Raw genomic sequence first — 17,222 nt, forward strand, 5'->3', positions numbered from 1 at the left:
CGGAAATAACAGAACCGAGAAACGTGACGGAGGAGGCATGAAAAGAGCACTTCTCAGCCTTCACAAAAAGACAATTCTCTAAAAGGCGCTGGAGGACACGTCGAACGTGCTGAACATGAATCTGGAGTGACGGTGAAAAAATCAGGATATCGTCAAGGTAAACGAAAACAAAGATGTTCAGCATGTCTCTCAGGACATCATTGACTAATGCCTGAAAGACAGCTGGAGCGTTGGCGAGGCCGAAAGGAAGAACCCGGTATTCAAAGTGCCCTAACGGAGTGTTAAACGCCGTCTTCCACTCGTCCCCCTCCCTGATGCGCACGAGATGGTAAGCGTTACGAAGGTCCAACTTAGTGAAAAACCTGGCTCCCTGCAGGATCTCGAAGGCTGAAGACATAAGAGGAAGCGGATAACGATTCTTCACTGTTATGTCATTCAGCCCTCGATAATCTATGCAGGGGCGCAGGGACCCGTCCTTCTTCTTAACAAAAAAAAACCCCGCTCCGGCGGGAGAGGAGGAGGGGACTATGGTACCGGCGTCAAGAGCTACAGACAAATAATCTTCGAGAGCCTTACGTTCGGGAGCCGACAGAGAGTATAGTCTACCCCGGGGGGGAGTGGTTCCCGGAAGGAGATCAATACTACAATCATACGACCGGTGTGGAGGAAGAGAGGTGGCCCTGGACCGACTGAACACCGTGCGCAGATCGTGATATTCCTCCGGCACCCCTGTCAAATCACCAGGCTCCTCCTGTGAAGAAGAGACAGAGGAAACAGGAGGGATAGCAGACATTAAACATTTCACATTACAAGAGACGTTCCAGGAGAGGATAGAATTACTAGACCAATTAATGGAAGGATTATGACAAACTAGCCAGGGATGGCCCAAAACAACAGGTGTAAAAGGTGAACGAAAAATTAAAAAAGAAATGGTTTCGCTATGATTACCAGAAACAGTGAGGGTTAAAGGTAGCGTCTCACGCTGAATCCTGGGGAGAGGACTACCATCCAGGGCGAACAAGGCCGTGGACTCCCTTAACTGTCTGAGAGGAATGTCATGTTCCCGAGCCCAGGTCTCGTCCATAAAACAGCCCTCCGCCCCAGAGTCTATTAAGGCACTGCAGGAAGCTGACGAACCGGTCCAGCGTAGATGGACCGACAAGGTAGTGCAGGATCTTGAAGGAGAGACAGGAGTAGTAGCGCTCACCAGTAGCCCTCCGCTTACTGATGAGCTCTGGCTTTTACTGGACATGAAGTGACAAAATGACCAGCAGAACCGCAATAGAGACAGAGGCGGTTGGTGATTCTCCGTTCCCTCTCCTTAGTCGAGATGCGGATACCTCCCAGCTGCATAGGCTCAGCACCCGAGCCGGCAGAGGAAGATGGTAGTGATGCGGAGAGGGGGGCAACGGAGAACGCGAGCTCCTTTCCACGAGCTCGGTGACGAAGATCAACCCGTCGCTCAATGCGAATAGCGAGTTCAATCAAGGAATCCACGCTGGAAGGAACCTCCCGGGAGAGAATCTCATCCTTTACCTCTGCGCGGAGACCCTCCAGAAAACGAGCGAGCAAAGCCGGCTCGTTCCAGCCACTGGAGGCAGCAAGAGTGCGAAACTCAATAGAGTAGTCTGTTATGGATCGATTACCCTGACATAGGGAAGACAGGGCCCTGGAAGCCTCCTCCCCAAAAACAGATCGATCAAAAACCCGTATCATCTCCTCCTTAAAGTCCTGATACTGGTTAGTACACTCAGCCCTTGCCTCCCAGATTGCCGTGCCCCACTCACGAGCCCGTCCAGTAAGGAGAGATATGACGTAGGCGACACGAGCAGTGCTCCTGGAGTAAGTGTTGGGCTGGAGAGAAAACACAATATCACACTGGGTGAGGAACGAGCGGCATTCAGTGGGCTCCCCAGAGTAACACGGCGGGTTATTGATTCTGGGCTCCGGAGATTCGAAAGCCCTGGAAGTGGCCGGTGGATCGAGGCGGAGATGGTGAACCTGTTCTGTGAGGTTGGAGACTTGGGTGGCCAGGGTCTCAACGGCATGCCGAGCAGCAGACAATTCCTGCTTGTGTCTGCCTAGCATCGCTCCCTGGATCTCGACGGCTGAGTGGAGAGGATCCGAAGTCGCTGGGTCCATTCTTGGTCGGATTCTTCTGTTACGGTGCGTGAATGAGGACCCAAAAGCGAATTAACGTAAACAGAGCTTCTTTAATAACAAAACAAAACGTAGGCTCAGATGGACCGGCAGGTTCCGACAGGACAGGACAAGGTTGCAGCAAACATGACGATAGTCTGGTTCAGGCATGAACAACACAAACAAGAATCCGACAAAGACAGGAGCAGAAACAGAGAGAGATATAGAGGACTAATCAGAGGGAAAAAGGGAACAGGTGGGAAAAGGGGTGACGAGGTAGTTAGGAGGAGACAAGGCACAGCTGGGGAAAAGAGGGGGAGAAAAGGTAACCTAACAACGACCAGCAGAGGGAGACAGGGTGAAGGGAAAGGACAGAAACAAGACACAACATGACAGTACATGACAAATAGGCCATAGAGGCGAAAATATTACAATTTAATATTAATACTGGAATGATTTACTGTATGTGCAGATGATGATGTGCAAGTAGAGATACTGAGGTGCAAAAGAGGGTAAGTAATAATATGGGGATGAGGTAGTCGGTTGTGCTACTTACAGACTGGCTGTGTACAGGTATAGTGATCGGTAAGCTGATCTGACAGCTGATGCTTAAAGTTAGAGAGGGAGATGTAAGACTCCAGCTTCAGAGATTCTTGCAATTCGCTCCAGTCATTGGCAGCAGAGAACTGGAAGGAGAGGCGGCCAAAGGAAGTGTTGGCTTTGGGGATGACCAGTGCAATATACCTGCTGGGGCGCGTGCTACAGGTGGGTGTTGCTATGGTGACCAGTGAGCTGAGATAAGGCAGGGCTTTACCTAGCAAAGACTTATAGATGACCTGGAGCCAGTGGGTTTGGCAGTGGATATGTAGTGAGGGCCAGCCAACGAGAGCATAGAGGTCGCAGTGGTGGGTAGTGTATAGGGCTTTGGTGATAAAAATGGATGGCACTGTGATAGACTACATCCAGTTTGCTGAGTAGAGTGTTGGGATTGGTAGGATAGTCAGTTTTACGAGGGTATGTTTGGCGGAATGAGTGAAGGAGGCTTTGTTTGCGAAATAGGAAGCCGATTCTAGATTTAATTTGGGATTGGAGATGCGAGTCTGGAAGGACAGTTTACAATCTAACCAGACACCTAGGTATTTGTAGTTGTCCACATATTCTAAGTCAGAACCGTCCAGAGTAGTGATGCTAGTCAGCGGGAGGGTGCGGGCAGCGATTGGTTGAAGAGTGTGCACTTAGTTTTACTAGCATTTAAAAGCAGTTGGAGGCCACGGAAGGAGTGTTGTATGACGTTGAAGCTTGTTTGAAGATTTGTTCACCAGTAGCATTCATCTTTTCAAAATTCTTCAAGCTCTATCAAATTGGTTGTTGGTCATTGCTAGACAGGTCTTGTCATAGATTTTTTTGTAGATTTATGTCAAAACTGTAACTCGGCCACTCAGGAACATTCACTGTCTTCTTGATAAGCATCTCCAGTGTAGATTTGGCCTTGTGTTTTGTGGTATTGTCCTGCTGAAAGGTAAATTAATCTTCTAGTGTCTGGTAGAAAGCACTCTAAGGCAAGTTTTCCTCTAGGATTTTGCCTGTGCTTACCTCCATTCCGTTTCGTTTTATCATGAAAAACTCCCCAGTTCTTAACGATTACAAGCATACCCATAACATGATGCAGCCACCACTATGCTTCAAAATATGGAGAGTGATACTCCGTAATGTGTTGTATTGGATTTGCCCCAAATAAAACACTTTTGTACTCAGGCAAAAAATGTATTGCCATATTTTCTTGGAAGTATAACTTTAATGCTTTAGTGCCTTGTTGCTTTAGTGCCTTGTTGCTTTAGTGCCTTGTTGCTTTAGTGCCTTGTTGCTTTAGTGCCTTGCCAGGATGTCAAAAAGGTTAGTATTGTGGAGAAACAATGTTGTTGATCCATCTGCACTTTTCTCTAATCACAGCCATTAAACTCTGTGACTGTTTTAACGTCACCACCTCATGGTGAAATTCCTGAGCGGTTTCCTTCCTCTCTGGCAACTGAGTTAGGAAGGACGCCTGTATCTTTGTAGTGACTGGGTGTATTGATACACCATCCAAAGTGTAATTAATAATGTCACTTTGCTCAAAGGGATATTCAATGTCTACTTTTTATATTTTTACTAATCTACCAATAGGTGCCCTTCTTTGTGAGGCATTGGAAAACCTCCCTGGTCTTTGTGGTTTAATCTATGTTTGAAATGCAATGCTCGACTGAGGGACCTGACAGATGTATGTATGGGGTACAGAAATGACATAGTCATTCAAAAATCATGTTAAACATTATTATTGCACACAGAGTGATTCCATGCTCATGTGACTTGTTTAGCACATTTTTACTCCTGAACTTATTTAGGCATGCATAACAAAGGGGTTGAATAGTTATTGACTCAACACATTTCAGCGTTTAATTTTAAATGAATTTGTAAACATTTCAAAAAACATAATTCCACTTTGACATTATGGGGTGTTGTGTGTAGGCCACTGACAAAATAATCTCAATATAATCCATCTTAAATTCCGCCGGTAACACAACAACATGTGGAAAAAGTCAAGGGGAGTGAATACTTTCTGAAGGCTCTGTGTGTGTGTGTTTGTGTCCCCGCAGTTCCTTCAGATGTTTCCAGGTGTTTGCCAGTGTCCCCGCAGTTCCTTCAGATGTTTCCAGGTGTTTGCCAGTGTCCCCGCAGTTCCTTCAGATGTTTCCAGGTGTTTGCCAGTGTCTCCGCAGTTCCTTCAGATGTTTCCAGGTGTTTGCCAGTGTCCCTGCAGTTCCTTCAGATGTTTCCAGGTGTTTGCCAGTGTCCCCGCAGTTCCTTCAGATGTTTCCAGGTGTTTGCCAGTGTCCCCGCAGTTCCTTCAGATGTTTCCAGGTGTTTGCCAGTGTCCCCGCAGTTCCTTCAGATGTTTCCAGGTGTTTGCCAGTGTCCCCGCAGTTCCTTCAGATGTTTCCAGGTGTTTGCCAGTGTCCTCGCAGTTCCTTCAGATGTTTCCAGGTGTTTGCCAGTGTCCCCGCAGTTCCTTCAGATGTTTCCAGGTGTTTGCCAGTGTCTCCGCAGTTCCTTCAGATGTTTCCAGGTGTTTGCCAGTGTCTCCGCAGTTCCTTCAGATGTTTCCAGGTGTTTGCCAGTGTCCCCGCAGTTCCTTCAGATGTTTCCAGGTGTTTGCCAGTGTCCCCGCAGTTCCTTCAGATGTTTCCAGACCTGGGTTCTAATCATTTCTGTTTGAAAGCTTTTAAATGCTTTGAGTGTTTGATTGAGTCTGCCTTGAGTACCAGATGGGCAGGGTTTGTACTTTTGCTTAAGCTTAATCAAGCGCAGCCCAAAGTATTTGATAGAAAATAAATACTGAATCCAGCTCTTGCTTTTCACCACTGACCCCTCACTCCACCCATAGTGGTGCAATATCACTGTGTAATAGAAATATCTCCCGATGTGGTACTGTAGGGAAGCACAGCTACTGCAACAGTTCTAGAAATATTCAAATGAAGGACTGGAAATGTATTTGGAGAAACCTGATGCGACCAAATAACTGTTGGGAATGGCCCATCATCCAAAAGGCATAGATATTGACTGAGGATACAAATATGTTTGAAAAGCACAGCATTCACAATAGATAACAAGTAAGCACCAATGACATCATTAAAGATGCACTCCAGGATCGTAAGCACAATAAAATCGTAACATACGATTTTCACAATGTATATATATATAAATTGTTTGCAGGATGTAACATATTATACGAAATGGATGACGTAGTACACAATTTGATGACGTAGTACACAAAATCGGGGCCCACTTTTGGCTCGTGAGCACCACTTAAAACTACTGGCTGAAATGATACAGAAGTTTGAGAGTGCATCTTTAATGAAGGCTATATATAGCTGAGCTTTCAAAGTCTAAAATATAGTCATTTTCTAAATGTTGCAACATTACAAACTGAACCCTTCACTTTAGAGCATTATTCAATCAAGTCTACTGTTAAATTACATCATCAAATCTAGGAGTGGGGGAGACTATTTGCCGTAAAATGAGATGCATGAGATACCCTACACACTGACATTAAGGGTTGTCCTACACACATCCCGTAGGGACTGACATTAAAGATTGTCCTACACACATCCCGTAGGGACTGACATTAAAGATTGTCCTACACACATCCCGTAGGGACTGACAATAAGGGTTGTCCTACAGACATCCCGTAGGGACTGACATTAAAGATTGTCCTACACACATCCCATAAGGACTGACATTAAGGGTTGTCCTACACACATCCCGTAGGGACTGACATTAAAGATTGTCCTAGGGACTGACATTAGGGGTTGTCCTAGGGACTGACATTAAGGGTTGTCCTAGGGACTGACATTAAGTTTAAAAATATATATTTTTACAAATTAAACTTTAAGGGTTGTCCTATGCACATCCCATAGGGACTGACATTAAGGGTTGTCCTAGGGACTGACATTAAGTTTAAATATATATATTTTTACTAATTAAACTTTAAGGGTTGTCCTATGCACATCCCGTAGGGACTGACATTAAGGGTTGTCCTAGGGACTGACATTAAGGGTTGTCCTAGGGACTGACATTAAGGGTTGTCCTAGGGACTGACATTAAGGGTTGTCCTATGCAAATCCCATAGGGACTGACATTAAGGGTTGTCCTAGGGACTGACATTAAGTTTAAAAATATATATTTTTACAAATTAAACATTAAGGGTTGTCCTATGCACATCCCGTAGGGACTGACATTAAGGGTTGTCCTAGGGACTGACATTAAGGGTTGTCCTAGGGACTGACATTAAGGGTTGTCCTAGGGACTGACATTAAGGGTTGTCCTAGGGACTGACATTAAGGGTTGTCCTAGGGACTGACATTAAGGGTTGTCCTAGGGACTGACATTAAGTTTAAAAATATATATTTTTACTAATTAAACATTAAGGGTTGTCCTATGCACATCCCGTAGGGACTGACATTAAGGGTTGTCCTAGGGACTGACATTAAGGGTTGTCCTAGGGACTGACATTAAGGGTTGTCCTAGGGACTGACATTAAGGGTTGTCCTAGGGACTGACATTAAGGGTTGTCCTAGGGACTGACATTAAGGGTTGTCCTAGGGACTGACATTAAGGGTTGTCCTAGGGACTGACATTAAGGGTTGTCCTAGGGACTGACATTAAGTTTAAAAATATATATTTTTACTAATTAAACATTAAGGGTTGTCCTATGCACATCCCGTAGGGACTGACATTAAGGGTTGTCCTAGGGACTGACATTAAGTTTAAATATATACATTTTTACTAATTAAACTTTAAGGGTTGTCCTATGCACATCCCGTAGGGACTGACATTAAGGGTTGTCCTAGGGACTGACATTAAGGGTTGTCCTATGCACATCCCATAGGGACTGACATTAAGGGTTTTCCCATACACATCCCATAGGGAATGTCCTTGAATGGCCCAGCCTGAGCCGGGACTTGAACCCGATCGAACATCTCTGAAGAGACCTGAAAATAGCTGTGCAGCGACGATCCCCATCCAACGTGACTGAGCTTAAGAGGATCTGGAGAGAAGAATGGGACAAACTCGCCAAATACAGTGTGCCAAGCTTGTACCCAAGAAGAATTGAGGCTGTAATCGCTGCTAAAGGTGCTACAACAAAGTACTGAGTAAAGGGTCTGAAGACTTATGTAAATGTATTTTTATTTTTATAAATGTATTTTTATAAATTTGCTAACATTTCAACAAATCTGTTTTTGCTTTGTCTTGATGGGGTATTGTGTGTAGATTGATGAGTAAAAAAAAATATTTTAGAATAAGGTTGTAACGTAACAAAATGTGGAAAAAGTCAAGGGGGCTGAATACTTTCCGAATGCACTGTAAATAGCAGATTGTGTCTGCTGGAGTTCAAATTAGATACCACAGAAATATCCCTCAACCTTTCTCTTAAGCCTGTTACCACCCTAATCCCATACACACACCCCTCCACCCATCCTGCTCATTCGCCTGCAGTAATTCCCTCGGTGCAAATCTGCACCACAGGGCCCACTAAGCAGCTTGCTGGTGCCTGCCTCGTTCCTAAAACAAATGTCGGGGGAGAGGAGACACCAGTGGTGTATTCATTAGTGCACATTGTAGCAAAACGAAAATGAGAGTTTCTTAGTGGATAAATTCAGATTAGTCTCTCCCAGTTTCGTCCCGTTTGCTTCAGTCTGTTTCCTAGTGAATACACCCCATGCAAAAACACTCCTCTTCAGAGAGACCAAGCACAAGATTATGGGCTGAGTTGCCATATTGGACATTTTGAAAAGCCACTTGTTGAACATTTTAACCAAAGGAAGAGTAGAATGAACTGGGGATAATATTGAGTGCTATTTTTTTGGTGATCAAATATACTATTTCATGCCTGATCAATATTTGAGCCAGTAGTCTACATACATTATTTTATAAATCTATTTTTATTTTTTAATTTAACCTTAATTTAACTAGACAAGTCAGTTAAGAACAAATGATTATTTACAATGACGGCCTACCACAGCCAAACCTGGATGACGCTGGGCCAATGCCTTAGACTACTGTACTATTTCATATTTATTTTGTTGATCTGTAAAATCATCCTGAACTCGTACAATTTAAAATCACATTTACCTCTATATTTTTACCAAATCGTAAGAAATAGCATACCAGGGGAGGCCTGTGCAGGGTAGGGAGGGAGAATGCATCTCCCTAGTAAATTTGGGAGAAATTGTAATGAATAAAACCTATATAAAAATCATTTTGGTACTTGTAGGTTATGTCATTGTGAATGTAGCTGTGGCAGGGTGACACCCTCACTGAATGACACCCTACAAGTCTTTGTTTGGAACTTCATCCAAACCTGTGACCAGAAACAGCCAAAGTCCCTTCAGTCTCTTTCTATCCTGTCCTCCTTGCCTGCTGGCCTGTCTCTAGGTATGTCACTGTCAGCAGAGGAGATCTCTCCACCTTCATTCCTCTCTCAGCGAAAGCCTCTGCAGAGAACTAATGATGGGTGTAGGTAACTGATCAGTCTGACTAGTTCTCCTATTTTAACTGCTCTCTCACTGCCTGTCCAGACTAATAGATGACTTCCTCGACCTGCCACAATCAAACAACCTCAGCCCACATTACAATTACAACCACTCACTCTCCTCACTCTCACTCCACAGATAAAGCATCAGGTAGTTTCAGTTTGATAATAGAATGGTTGTGGTCCTGAAATGCCCATTGATAGGAATTAGTTGATAGCACCAGCAGGACCCCTCTGCCTCCCTGGAGTCATCAGCCTGCGCTCTGCCTAATCTCTTCTATGGAACACACAGTGGAAATGACAAAGCCCATTACCATGACGACCCGGATGACACGCGTAATGGCGTCCAATGGCTGACTGACCATATGCACCGTGCAGAGCGAGGAGACAAGCATGGCTGCCCTTCAGTTGTACCGTACTTGACACTTGTCACATGCTTTCACAATGTTCTTTCTGAACATTTCCAGGAGAGGGTCTCTGACAATCTTTTTGGATCCCCTAATTGATTACTTTATTTCTGATTCTCGTTGAGTAGAGAACCTTCCCCTATGTGGGCTAACATTCCTAGTGGGCTGCTACACTGCATGCTTAATGTATTTTGAGATATGTCTCAATGCTCACTTGAGTGAATGGTTTCTGAAATTGACAAATATGACTGAACTGACAGAGACAGACCCACGGGCTTCACTAAGGGTGTAGAGCAGAGGAGGCTGATGAGGGGAGGACAGCTCATAATAATGTCTGGAATGGTATCAAACACATGGTTTCTATATGGTTGACACCATTCCATTGACTCAATTCCAGCCATTACTATGAGCCGTCCTCTCCTCAGCCGTCTCACTGGAGCAGAGCAGCACCCAAGACCATGCCATCATCCTGTCGCGCCGAGACACATTTTCTGATTCTAATTGTTGAGATGTAAGGAGTCTTTCAACAGCATGAACTTTTCATCTAATTGCTAAGGAGTGTAACTAAAGACAAAGTGAGCTTCAGCACTGAGCTAACTAATGGTGATTCTATTGGACTGCCATTTGCTTGTGATAGAACCAACCAACCTCTACAGGGAAATTATGCAAACGTGAACATTTTCCTACTTTGAATTTCTTGACGTCAACCATAACGCATGAAGTGTGGATTTGCAGGTCAATTACACTGGAGGTTGATCGTGCCGAGCACAGTACAATAAGACTTATTATTTTCTGAACCAAATGGATTTGTACTCTACTCTTCTCTGTGTGTTTAATGTCATGTCAGGTTTGTAGCAATTAAAAGCGTTGAACAAAAAATATTAAATACTTTCAAAAGTTCAGCAATTCTAAAGCTCCCTGAGAATGTCACTTGTTTTTTTCCCCAATGGGTTCACAGCTGGCCTACCTACTCTATTTTCTCCATCCCGTTCCTTTCTCAAAATAGAGCAGGCAGAACCTCCCCGGTTAGTCCGTTTGCCGTCCAAATGGAAAATAGAAAGCCGTTTAGAACATTAGTTTCCTCCGTTCTGGGTGGATTCCAAGGAAAGTATAGCAGGTCAATTTGATAGCAATCTCCTGGGAACCCTACTGTGAGCCTAATGGGGTTCTGCTGACATTATTCTTTTCAATTCTTCTGCAGCTAGATGTGCACCTTCAGAGAGGATATTGAATGTATCACCCAAGACATTTCCAACCCCAAATATTGTCCAAACATCAAATTAGTTCAAAGTTTTCATCTCAGTAGAGACTATACAAAAACACTTAAATAATGTGCATTACAGCAATAAATATATACATTGGCTGGATAATTACCTTGTTTGACAGAGACAAATCTTTTGTTGGCTGCCTGGAAAATGACTTGTGGGTGGCTCTCCTCTAGATCAAACAGCTCATCCTTGCCAGGCTTGGAGCACCTGCCTGAGCGCAGCGTGCCGGTCGGGCCCATGGGTGTCAGGTACTTCCCATCGCAGTCCTTGAAGGCCAGCTTGCCTGACTTGAGCTCCAGGGTGAAGCTGGTGGTGGAGGTGTTCTCTTTGACCAGCTTCCCGTCGTTGCTGAGGAAGCGGCTGTCACACGTCTTCAGGAAGTACTTTCCTTCCAGGTATACCAGGGTGACCAGGGAGTCCGAGCCCCAGGGGATGTTGCTGTCCACCGAGATCTCTCCTTCCCGGGCAAACAGGTGGGCGTAGCGTTTGCGCGCCACGCTGAGCAGGCTAGATTGCGGATGTAGGGCCAGGTGGACGGCCCACAGCTCGGGCTCCCCGATGGCCTGGGCGAAGCAGGACAGGTAGTCAGCCGAGCCTCCGAAGAAGCGCAGGTATGTCTCCGACTGCAGCGCCCAGCGGCCGTCCGACTGGGCCACGATCAGGAAGCGGCAGCCGGGCGAGTCGGGCTGCTCTGCCCCGCAGCTCACCTTACCATCCTTGTCGGAGGCCAGGTAGCGGCCCAGATGGCTGCGAAGGAACACTACCTGGGTGTCCTGGTCCTCTTGCTCCAGAGTCCAGATCTGCTTCTTCTTCATGCTGGAGGCCGAGGCGTTCACCTTGAAGCCGAAGGCCTCTGCCGTTAGGTAACGGCTCTCGTGGTTGATGAGGCCAAACTGCAGCTTCAAGGCTTTGTTAATTCCGTTCGTGGGCATCGTCGATCCGTTGTCCATAGACACACACACACACACGCAGAGGTCTGGAGTGGAAAGCTAGGATGAACGAGGGGGAGGGTAGAGGGGGAAGTGTTCCCCTTTCTCTTCTCTCCAGGCGCAAAATTTCCCTGCTTTAACAACCTCCTTCTGTCTAAATGCTTGACTTCCTCTCTCTCTTCCCCCAGAGGGTTTGCACAGGCGCTTGCTCTCTGTTACCTAATCAGCCAGGATTAAAATCAGCAGGACACAGGACCTCAATCCAACGAGCCGCTGACGTCACATACCAGTGTACTAAACCCACCTCTCCCTCTCCACTTGCCTTCATTCTCTTCCTACAAATACACTTTATCTCACGCCTTTTTTTATTTCACACTCTCTCTATCACTCACAATGACACTCTCATTTCTCAGCCTTAAGTCTCTTCAGGCTGGCTCTCCATCACATAGTTAGGCCTGTGTATACTGGAAACACATCCAGCATGGGGATTACCCCAGCACTGATCTCCTGGTGAGCCACAGCCTAATTGGAAAACGTCCAGTCGAGTAAAGGTGCTCTTCGTCTCCCTCTCGCTCTCTCCAGATTCTCATCTCTTTCCTTTCCCCTGCTCAAACAGGTTTTTATCTGATAGATTGGGTTTTACAGGGACAATGTATTGTACAATAGTCACCATTTGAATCGCCAGATTTCCCTAATTCAAATAAGCTTTCTCTTGTGTACACACAATGTTAACAGGAGGGGATTTGAATATGTCCACAAAGCCCTCTTTCACTTCTTTCCTTTCTTCCTTTTGTTTAGATTAACTGGGAGAGTGTGCCTTGAGTCATACTATGCCTTGAGTTGACTTGATTGATTAACTTGAATGTACAGTACAGTTCGGGAATTTATCAGGTTCAAGAGTGTGAGTCATTTATTGACCAAAACAGAACAGTGTTTGTTCTAACACCCATCAACTACTGCTAACCCCAGACCACTCTCCCCTGACAGTCTACTGCTAACCCCAGACCACTCTCCCCTGACAGTCTACTACTAACCCCAGACCACTCTCCCCTGACAGTCTACTGCTAACCCCAGACCACTCTCCCCTGACAGTCTACTGCTAAACCCAGACCACTCTCCCCTGACAGTCTACTGCTAAACCCAGACCACTCTCCCCTGACAGTCTACTGCTAACCTCAGACCACTCTGCCCTGACAGTCTACTGCTAACCCCAGACCACTCTCCCCTACAGTCTACTGCTAATCCCAGACCACTCTCCCCTGACAGTCTACTACTAACCCCAGACCACTCTCCCCTGACAGTCTACTGCTAAACCCAGACCACTCTCCCCTGACAGTCTACTACTAACCCCAGACCATTCTCCCCTGACAGTCTACTACTAACCCAATACCACTCTGCCCTGACAGTCTACTGCTAACCCCAGACCACTCTCCCCTGACAGTCTACTGCTAACCCCAAACCACTCTCCCCTGACAGTCTACTACTAACCCCAGACCACTCTCCCCTGACAGCCCCAAAACATCACTGCTCTAGAGGAGATCTGCATGGAGGAATGGGCCAAAATACCAGCAAAAGTGTGTGAAAACCTTGTGAAGACTTACAGAAAACGTTTGACCTCTGTCATTGCCAACAAAGGGTATATAACAAAGTATTGAGATAAACTTTTGTTATTGACCAAATACTTATTTTCCACCATAATTTGCAAATAAATTCATTAAAAATCCTACAATGTGATTTTCTGGATTTCTTTTTTTTCTCTTTTTGTCTGTCATAGTTGAAGTGTACCTATGATGAAAATTACAGGCCTCTCATCTTTTTAAGTGGGAGAACTTGCACAATTGGTGGCTGACTAAATACTTTTCACTGTACCTTGCGAATCTGTTTGGACAATTTGCACATTTGGATCAAAGTGACTGTTAATTATCATCCCTTTTGAATTTCTTTGCCCATGGGAGAAATATATTTTGCCCCCCCCAGTCCATTTTCCACAAACCAAAACTTCATCTAAAATTGTTGAATATGTTTCCTGTAAACAATAGATATTATATTCCTTCTCTTTCAGCCAGGTAAATACTGGTTGTCTTTTCTTATTATCTGCTTATTATTATTTTTACAATTAAAACTGGCTGTACTTATTTCACCAATTACCATAATGAGACACAAGTTTCAATTATATTTATCATAATATATGTTTGTAAAGGTACCATTAAAAAGTAACCCCTGAATGTCTCATAATGATTAGTGACCCATGTAGGACTGAATGTCTCATAATGATGAGAGACCCATGTAGGACTGAATGTCTCATAATGATGAGAGACCCCTGGAGGACTGAATGTCTCATAATGATGAGAGACCCCTGTAGGACTGAATGTCTCATAATGATGAGAGACCCCTGTAGGACTGAATGTCTCATAATGATTAGTGACCCATGTAGGACTGAATGTCTCATAATGATGAGAGACCCCTGTAGGACTGAATGTCTCATAATGATGAGAGACCCCTGGAGGACTGAATGTCTCATAATGATGAGAGACCCCTGTAGGACTGAATGTCTCATAATGATGAGAGACCCCTGTAGGACTGAATGTCTCATAATGATGAGAGACTCCTGGAGGACTGAATGTCTCATAATGATGAGAGACCCCTGGAGGACTGAATGTCTCATAATGATGAGAGACCCCTGGAGGACTGAATGTCTCATAATGATGAGAGACCCCTGTAGGACAATGTCTCATAATGATGAGAGACCCCTGTAGGACTGAATGTCTCATAATGATGAGAGACCCCTGGAGGACTGAATGTCTCATAATGATGAGAGACCCCTGGAGGACTGAATGTCTCATAATGATGAGAGACCCCTGGAGGACTGAATGTCTCATAATGATGAGAGACCCCTGTAGGACTGAATGTCTCATAATGATGAGAGACCCCTGTAGGACTGAATGTCTCATAATGATTAGTGACCCCTGGAGGACTGAATGTCTCAAAATGATTAGTGACTGAATGTCTCATAATGATGAGAGACACCTGTAGGACTGAATGTCTCATAATGATGAGAGACCCCTGGAGGACTGAATGTCTCATAATGATGAGAGACCCCTGTAGGACTGAATGTCTCATAATGATGAGAGACCCATGTAGGACTGAATGTCTCATAATGATGAGAGACCCCTGGAGGACTGAATGTCTCATAATGATGAGAGACCCCTGGAGGACTGAATGTCTCATAATGATGAGAGACCCCTGTAGGACTGAATGTCTCATAATGATGAGAGACCCCTGTAGGACTGAATGTCTCATAATGATGAGAGACCCCTGTAGGACTGAATGTCTCATAATGAGAGACATTGCAGATATTGAGGTCGAAGGAATTGTCCGTAGAGCTCCGAGACAGGATTGTGTCAAGGCACAGATCTGGAGAAGGGTACCAAAAAATGTCTGCAGCATTGAAGGTCCCCAAGAACACAGTGACCTCTATCATTCTTAAATGGAAGAAGTTAAGAACCACCAAGACTCTTCCTAGAGCTGGCCGCCTGGCCAAACTGACCAATCGGGGGAGAAGGGCCTTGGTCAGGGAGGTGACCAAGAACTCGATGGTCACTCTGAGAGAGCTCCAGAGTTCCTCTGTGGAGATGGGACAATCAGGCCATAATGATAGTCGCCAGACAGAAGGCACTCCTCAGTAAAAGGTACATGACAGCCCTCTTGGAGTTTGTCAAAAGGCACCTAAAGGACTCTCAGACCATGAGAAAGAACATTCTCTGGTCTGATGAAACCAAGATTGAACTCTTTGGCCTGAATGCCAAACGTCACGTCTGGAGCAAACCTGGCACCATCCGTACGGTGAAGCATGGTGCTTGCAGCATCATGCTGTGGGGATGTTTTTCAGTGGCAGGGACTGGGAGACTAGGCAGGATCGAGGGAAAGATTAATGGAGCTAAATACAGAGAGATCCTTGATGAAAACCTACTCCAGAGCGCTCAGGACCTCAGACTTAGTAGGAGATATGTTAGTAGGAGGAGATATGCTAGTAGGAGATATGTTAGGAGGAGATATTTTAGTAGGAGATATGTTAGTAGGATATATGTTAGTAGGAGGAGATATGTTAGTAGGAGATATGTTAGGAGGAGATATGTTAGTAGGAGATATGTTAGTAGGAGGAGATATGTTAGTAGGAGATATGTTAGGAGGAGATATTTTAGTAGGAGATATGTTAGTAGGAGATATGTATCTTTAAAATGACTTATTTAAAGCGCCCAGCACGTCATCCTCGTTAACAGTTTAAAAAATGTCAGAGAGTGAGATTGGGAAGCGACAGCAGAGAAGTCCTGTAAGGCAATACAAACCAGACTAGATGCCAAAACCGTGACGGCCGGGATGGAGAAATTGTACAATGATTGTTCTGCAAGTAGGCCTACAAAGCACCAGCTCTCAAACACCATACGTGGAGCAACAGATTGTTGGATGTCTATGAACAAGCTGTAATACATCACTGCAGAAACACATTTCATTGATGAGCTCTTGGGAAATGAAGTCCCATGTAGAGACTGACCACAGAACATGGAGGAGAGGCACACAGCAGAAAACCTAAAACGGCATTAACTACCATTGTTGCTGAGTGGGTGGGGGACAGCGGTAAGATGAGCGCTGTGTGGTAGGGGTTTCCACTAGATAGCACAGCCACAAAGTCAAAATTGTCTAATTGTCTGTAAAAAATGATAGAAATAGACAGGGTTTATGACTTTGTGGCTATGGTAACTACAGTGACGACCATCTGGTAGGTAGCCAGGTCTGTGGTAGATTGAACTGCATTGCCCCTTAGTGGTCATACACAGGAAAATATATATCAGCATTTTAGAAAAGGAAGTTAAAATGGGTAACCTCAATTATTGCATGGATATGACACAGATATATAGATCCATTTTTTTCTGAAGACAGACTGACTATAACTGTGAAAGTGTCTCCAGCAAGACCAGTAGAGTACGTACACAGACATTAATCCTCTTTACTACTAAACAGATTCTTCTGTCACAAAAACTTCCCATTTATGTGACAAATAACCCCTTGGATAAAGAGTTTCCCATTCTTCCCCTTAGGTTAAAGGTTATATGTTAATGGTACCAGAATAAATATCTCCTGTTTCTACTACACAGCTCCTGTGGGCTATGTAGACCTATGTTTTATATGTTCTAATTAAGCAATAAGGCCTGAGGAGGTGTGTTATATGGCCAGTATACTGTACAACGGCTAACTATGCAGAGTGCCTGGACACAGCCCTTAGCCGCGGTATATTGGCCATACAGTATATCACTAACCTCTGAGGTGCCTTACTGCTATTATAACTATACCAACATTATTAGAGGAGTAAAAATACATGTGTTGTCATACCCGTGGTATACGGTCTGATATA

The 17,222-nt window shown here is 44.8% G+C and overlaps 1 protein-coding gene across 1 annotated transcript in view; it reads right to left on the bottom strand.

The window, feature by feature from the left end:
* fscn2a (fascin actin-bundling protein 2, retinal a) overlaps nucleotides 1-12,043 on the bottom strand; it is a 29,825-nt gene extending 17,782 nt beyond the window's left edge. The window contains exon 1 of the mRNA XM_021559074.3: nucleotides 10,990-12,043. Coding sequence (XP_021414749.3) covers nucleotides 10,990-11,833 — 844 coding nt within the window. The 5' untranslated portion in view covers nucleotides 11,834-12,043. The remainder of the gene's footprint in view (nucleotides 1-10,989) is intronic.
* Between the last annotated feature and the right edge of the window lie 5,179 nt (nucleotides 12,044-17,222).

The sequence above is a fragment of the Oncorhynchus mykiss genome, chromosome 13, assembly GCF_057628025.1.
Source record: "Oncorhynchus mykiss isolate SJ-2025 chromosome 13, ASM5762802v1, whole genome shotgun sequence".
Taxonomy (NCBI): Eukaryota; Metazoa; Chordata; class Actinopteri; order Salmoniformes; family Salmonidae; genus Oncorhynchus; species Oncorhynchus mykiss.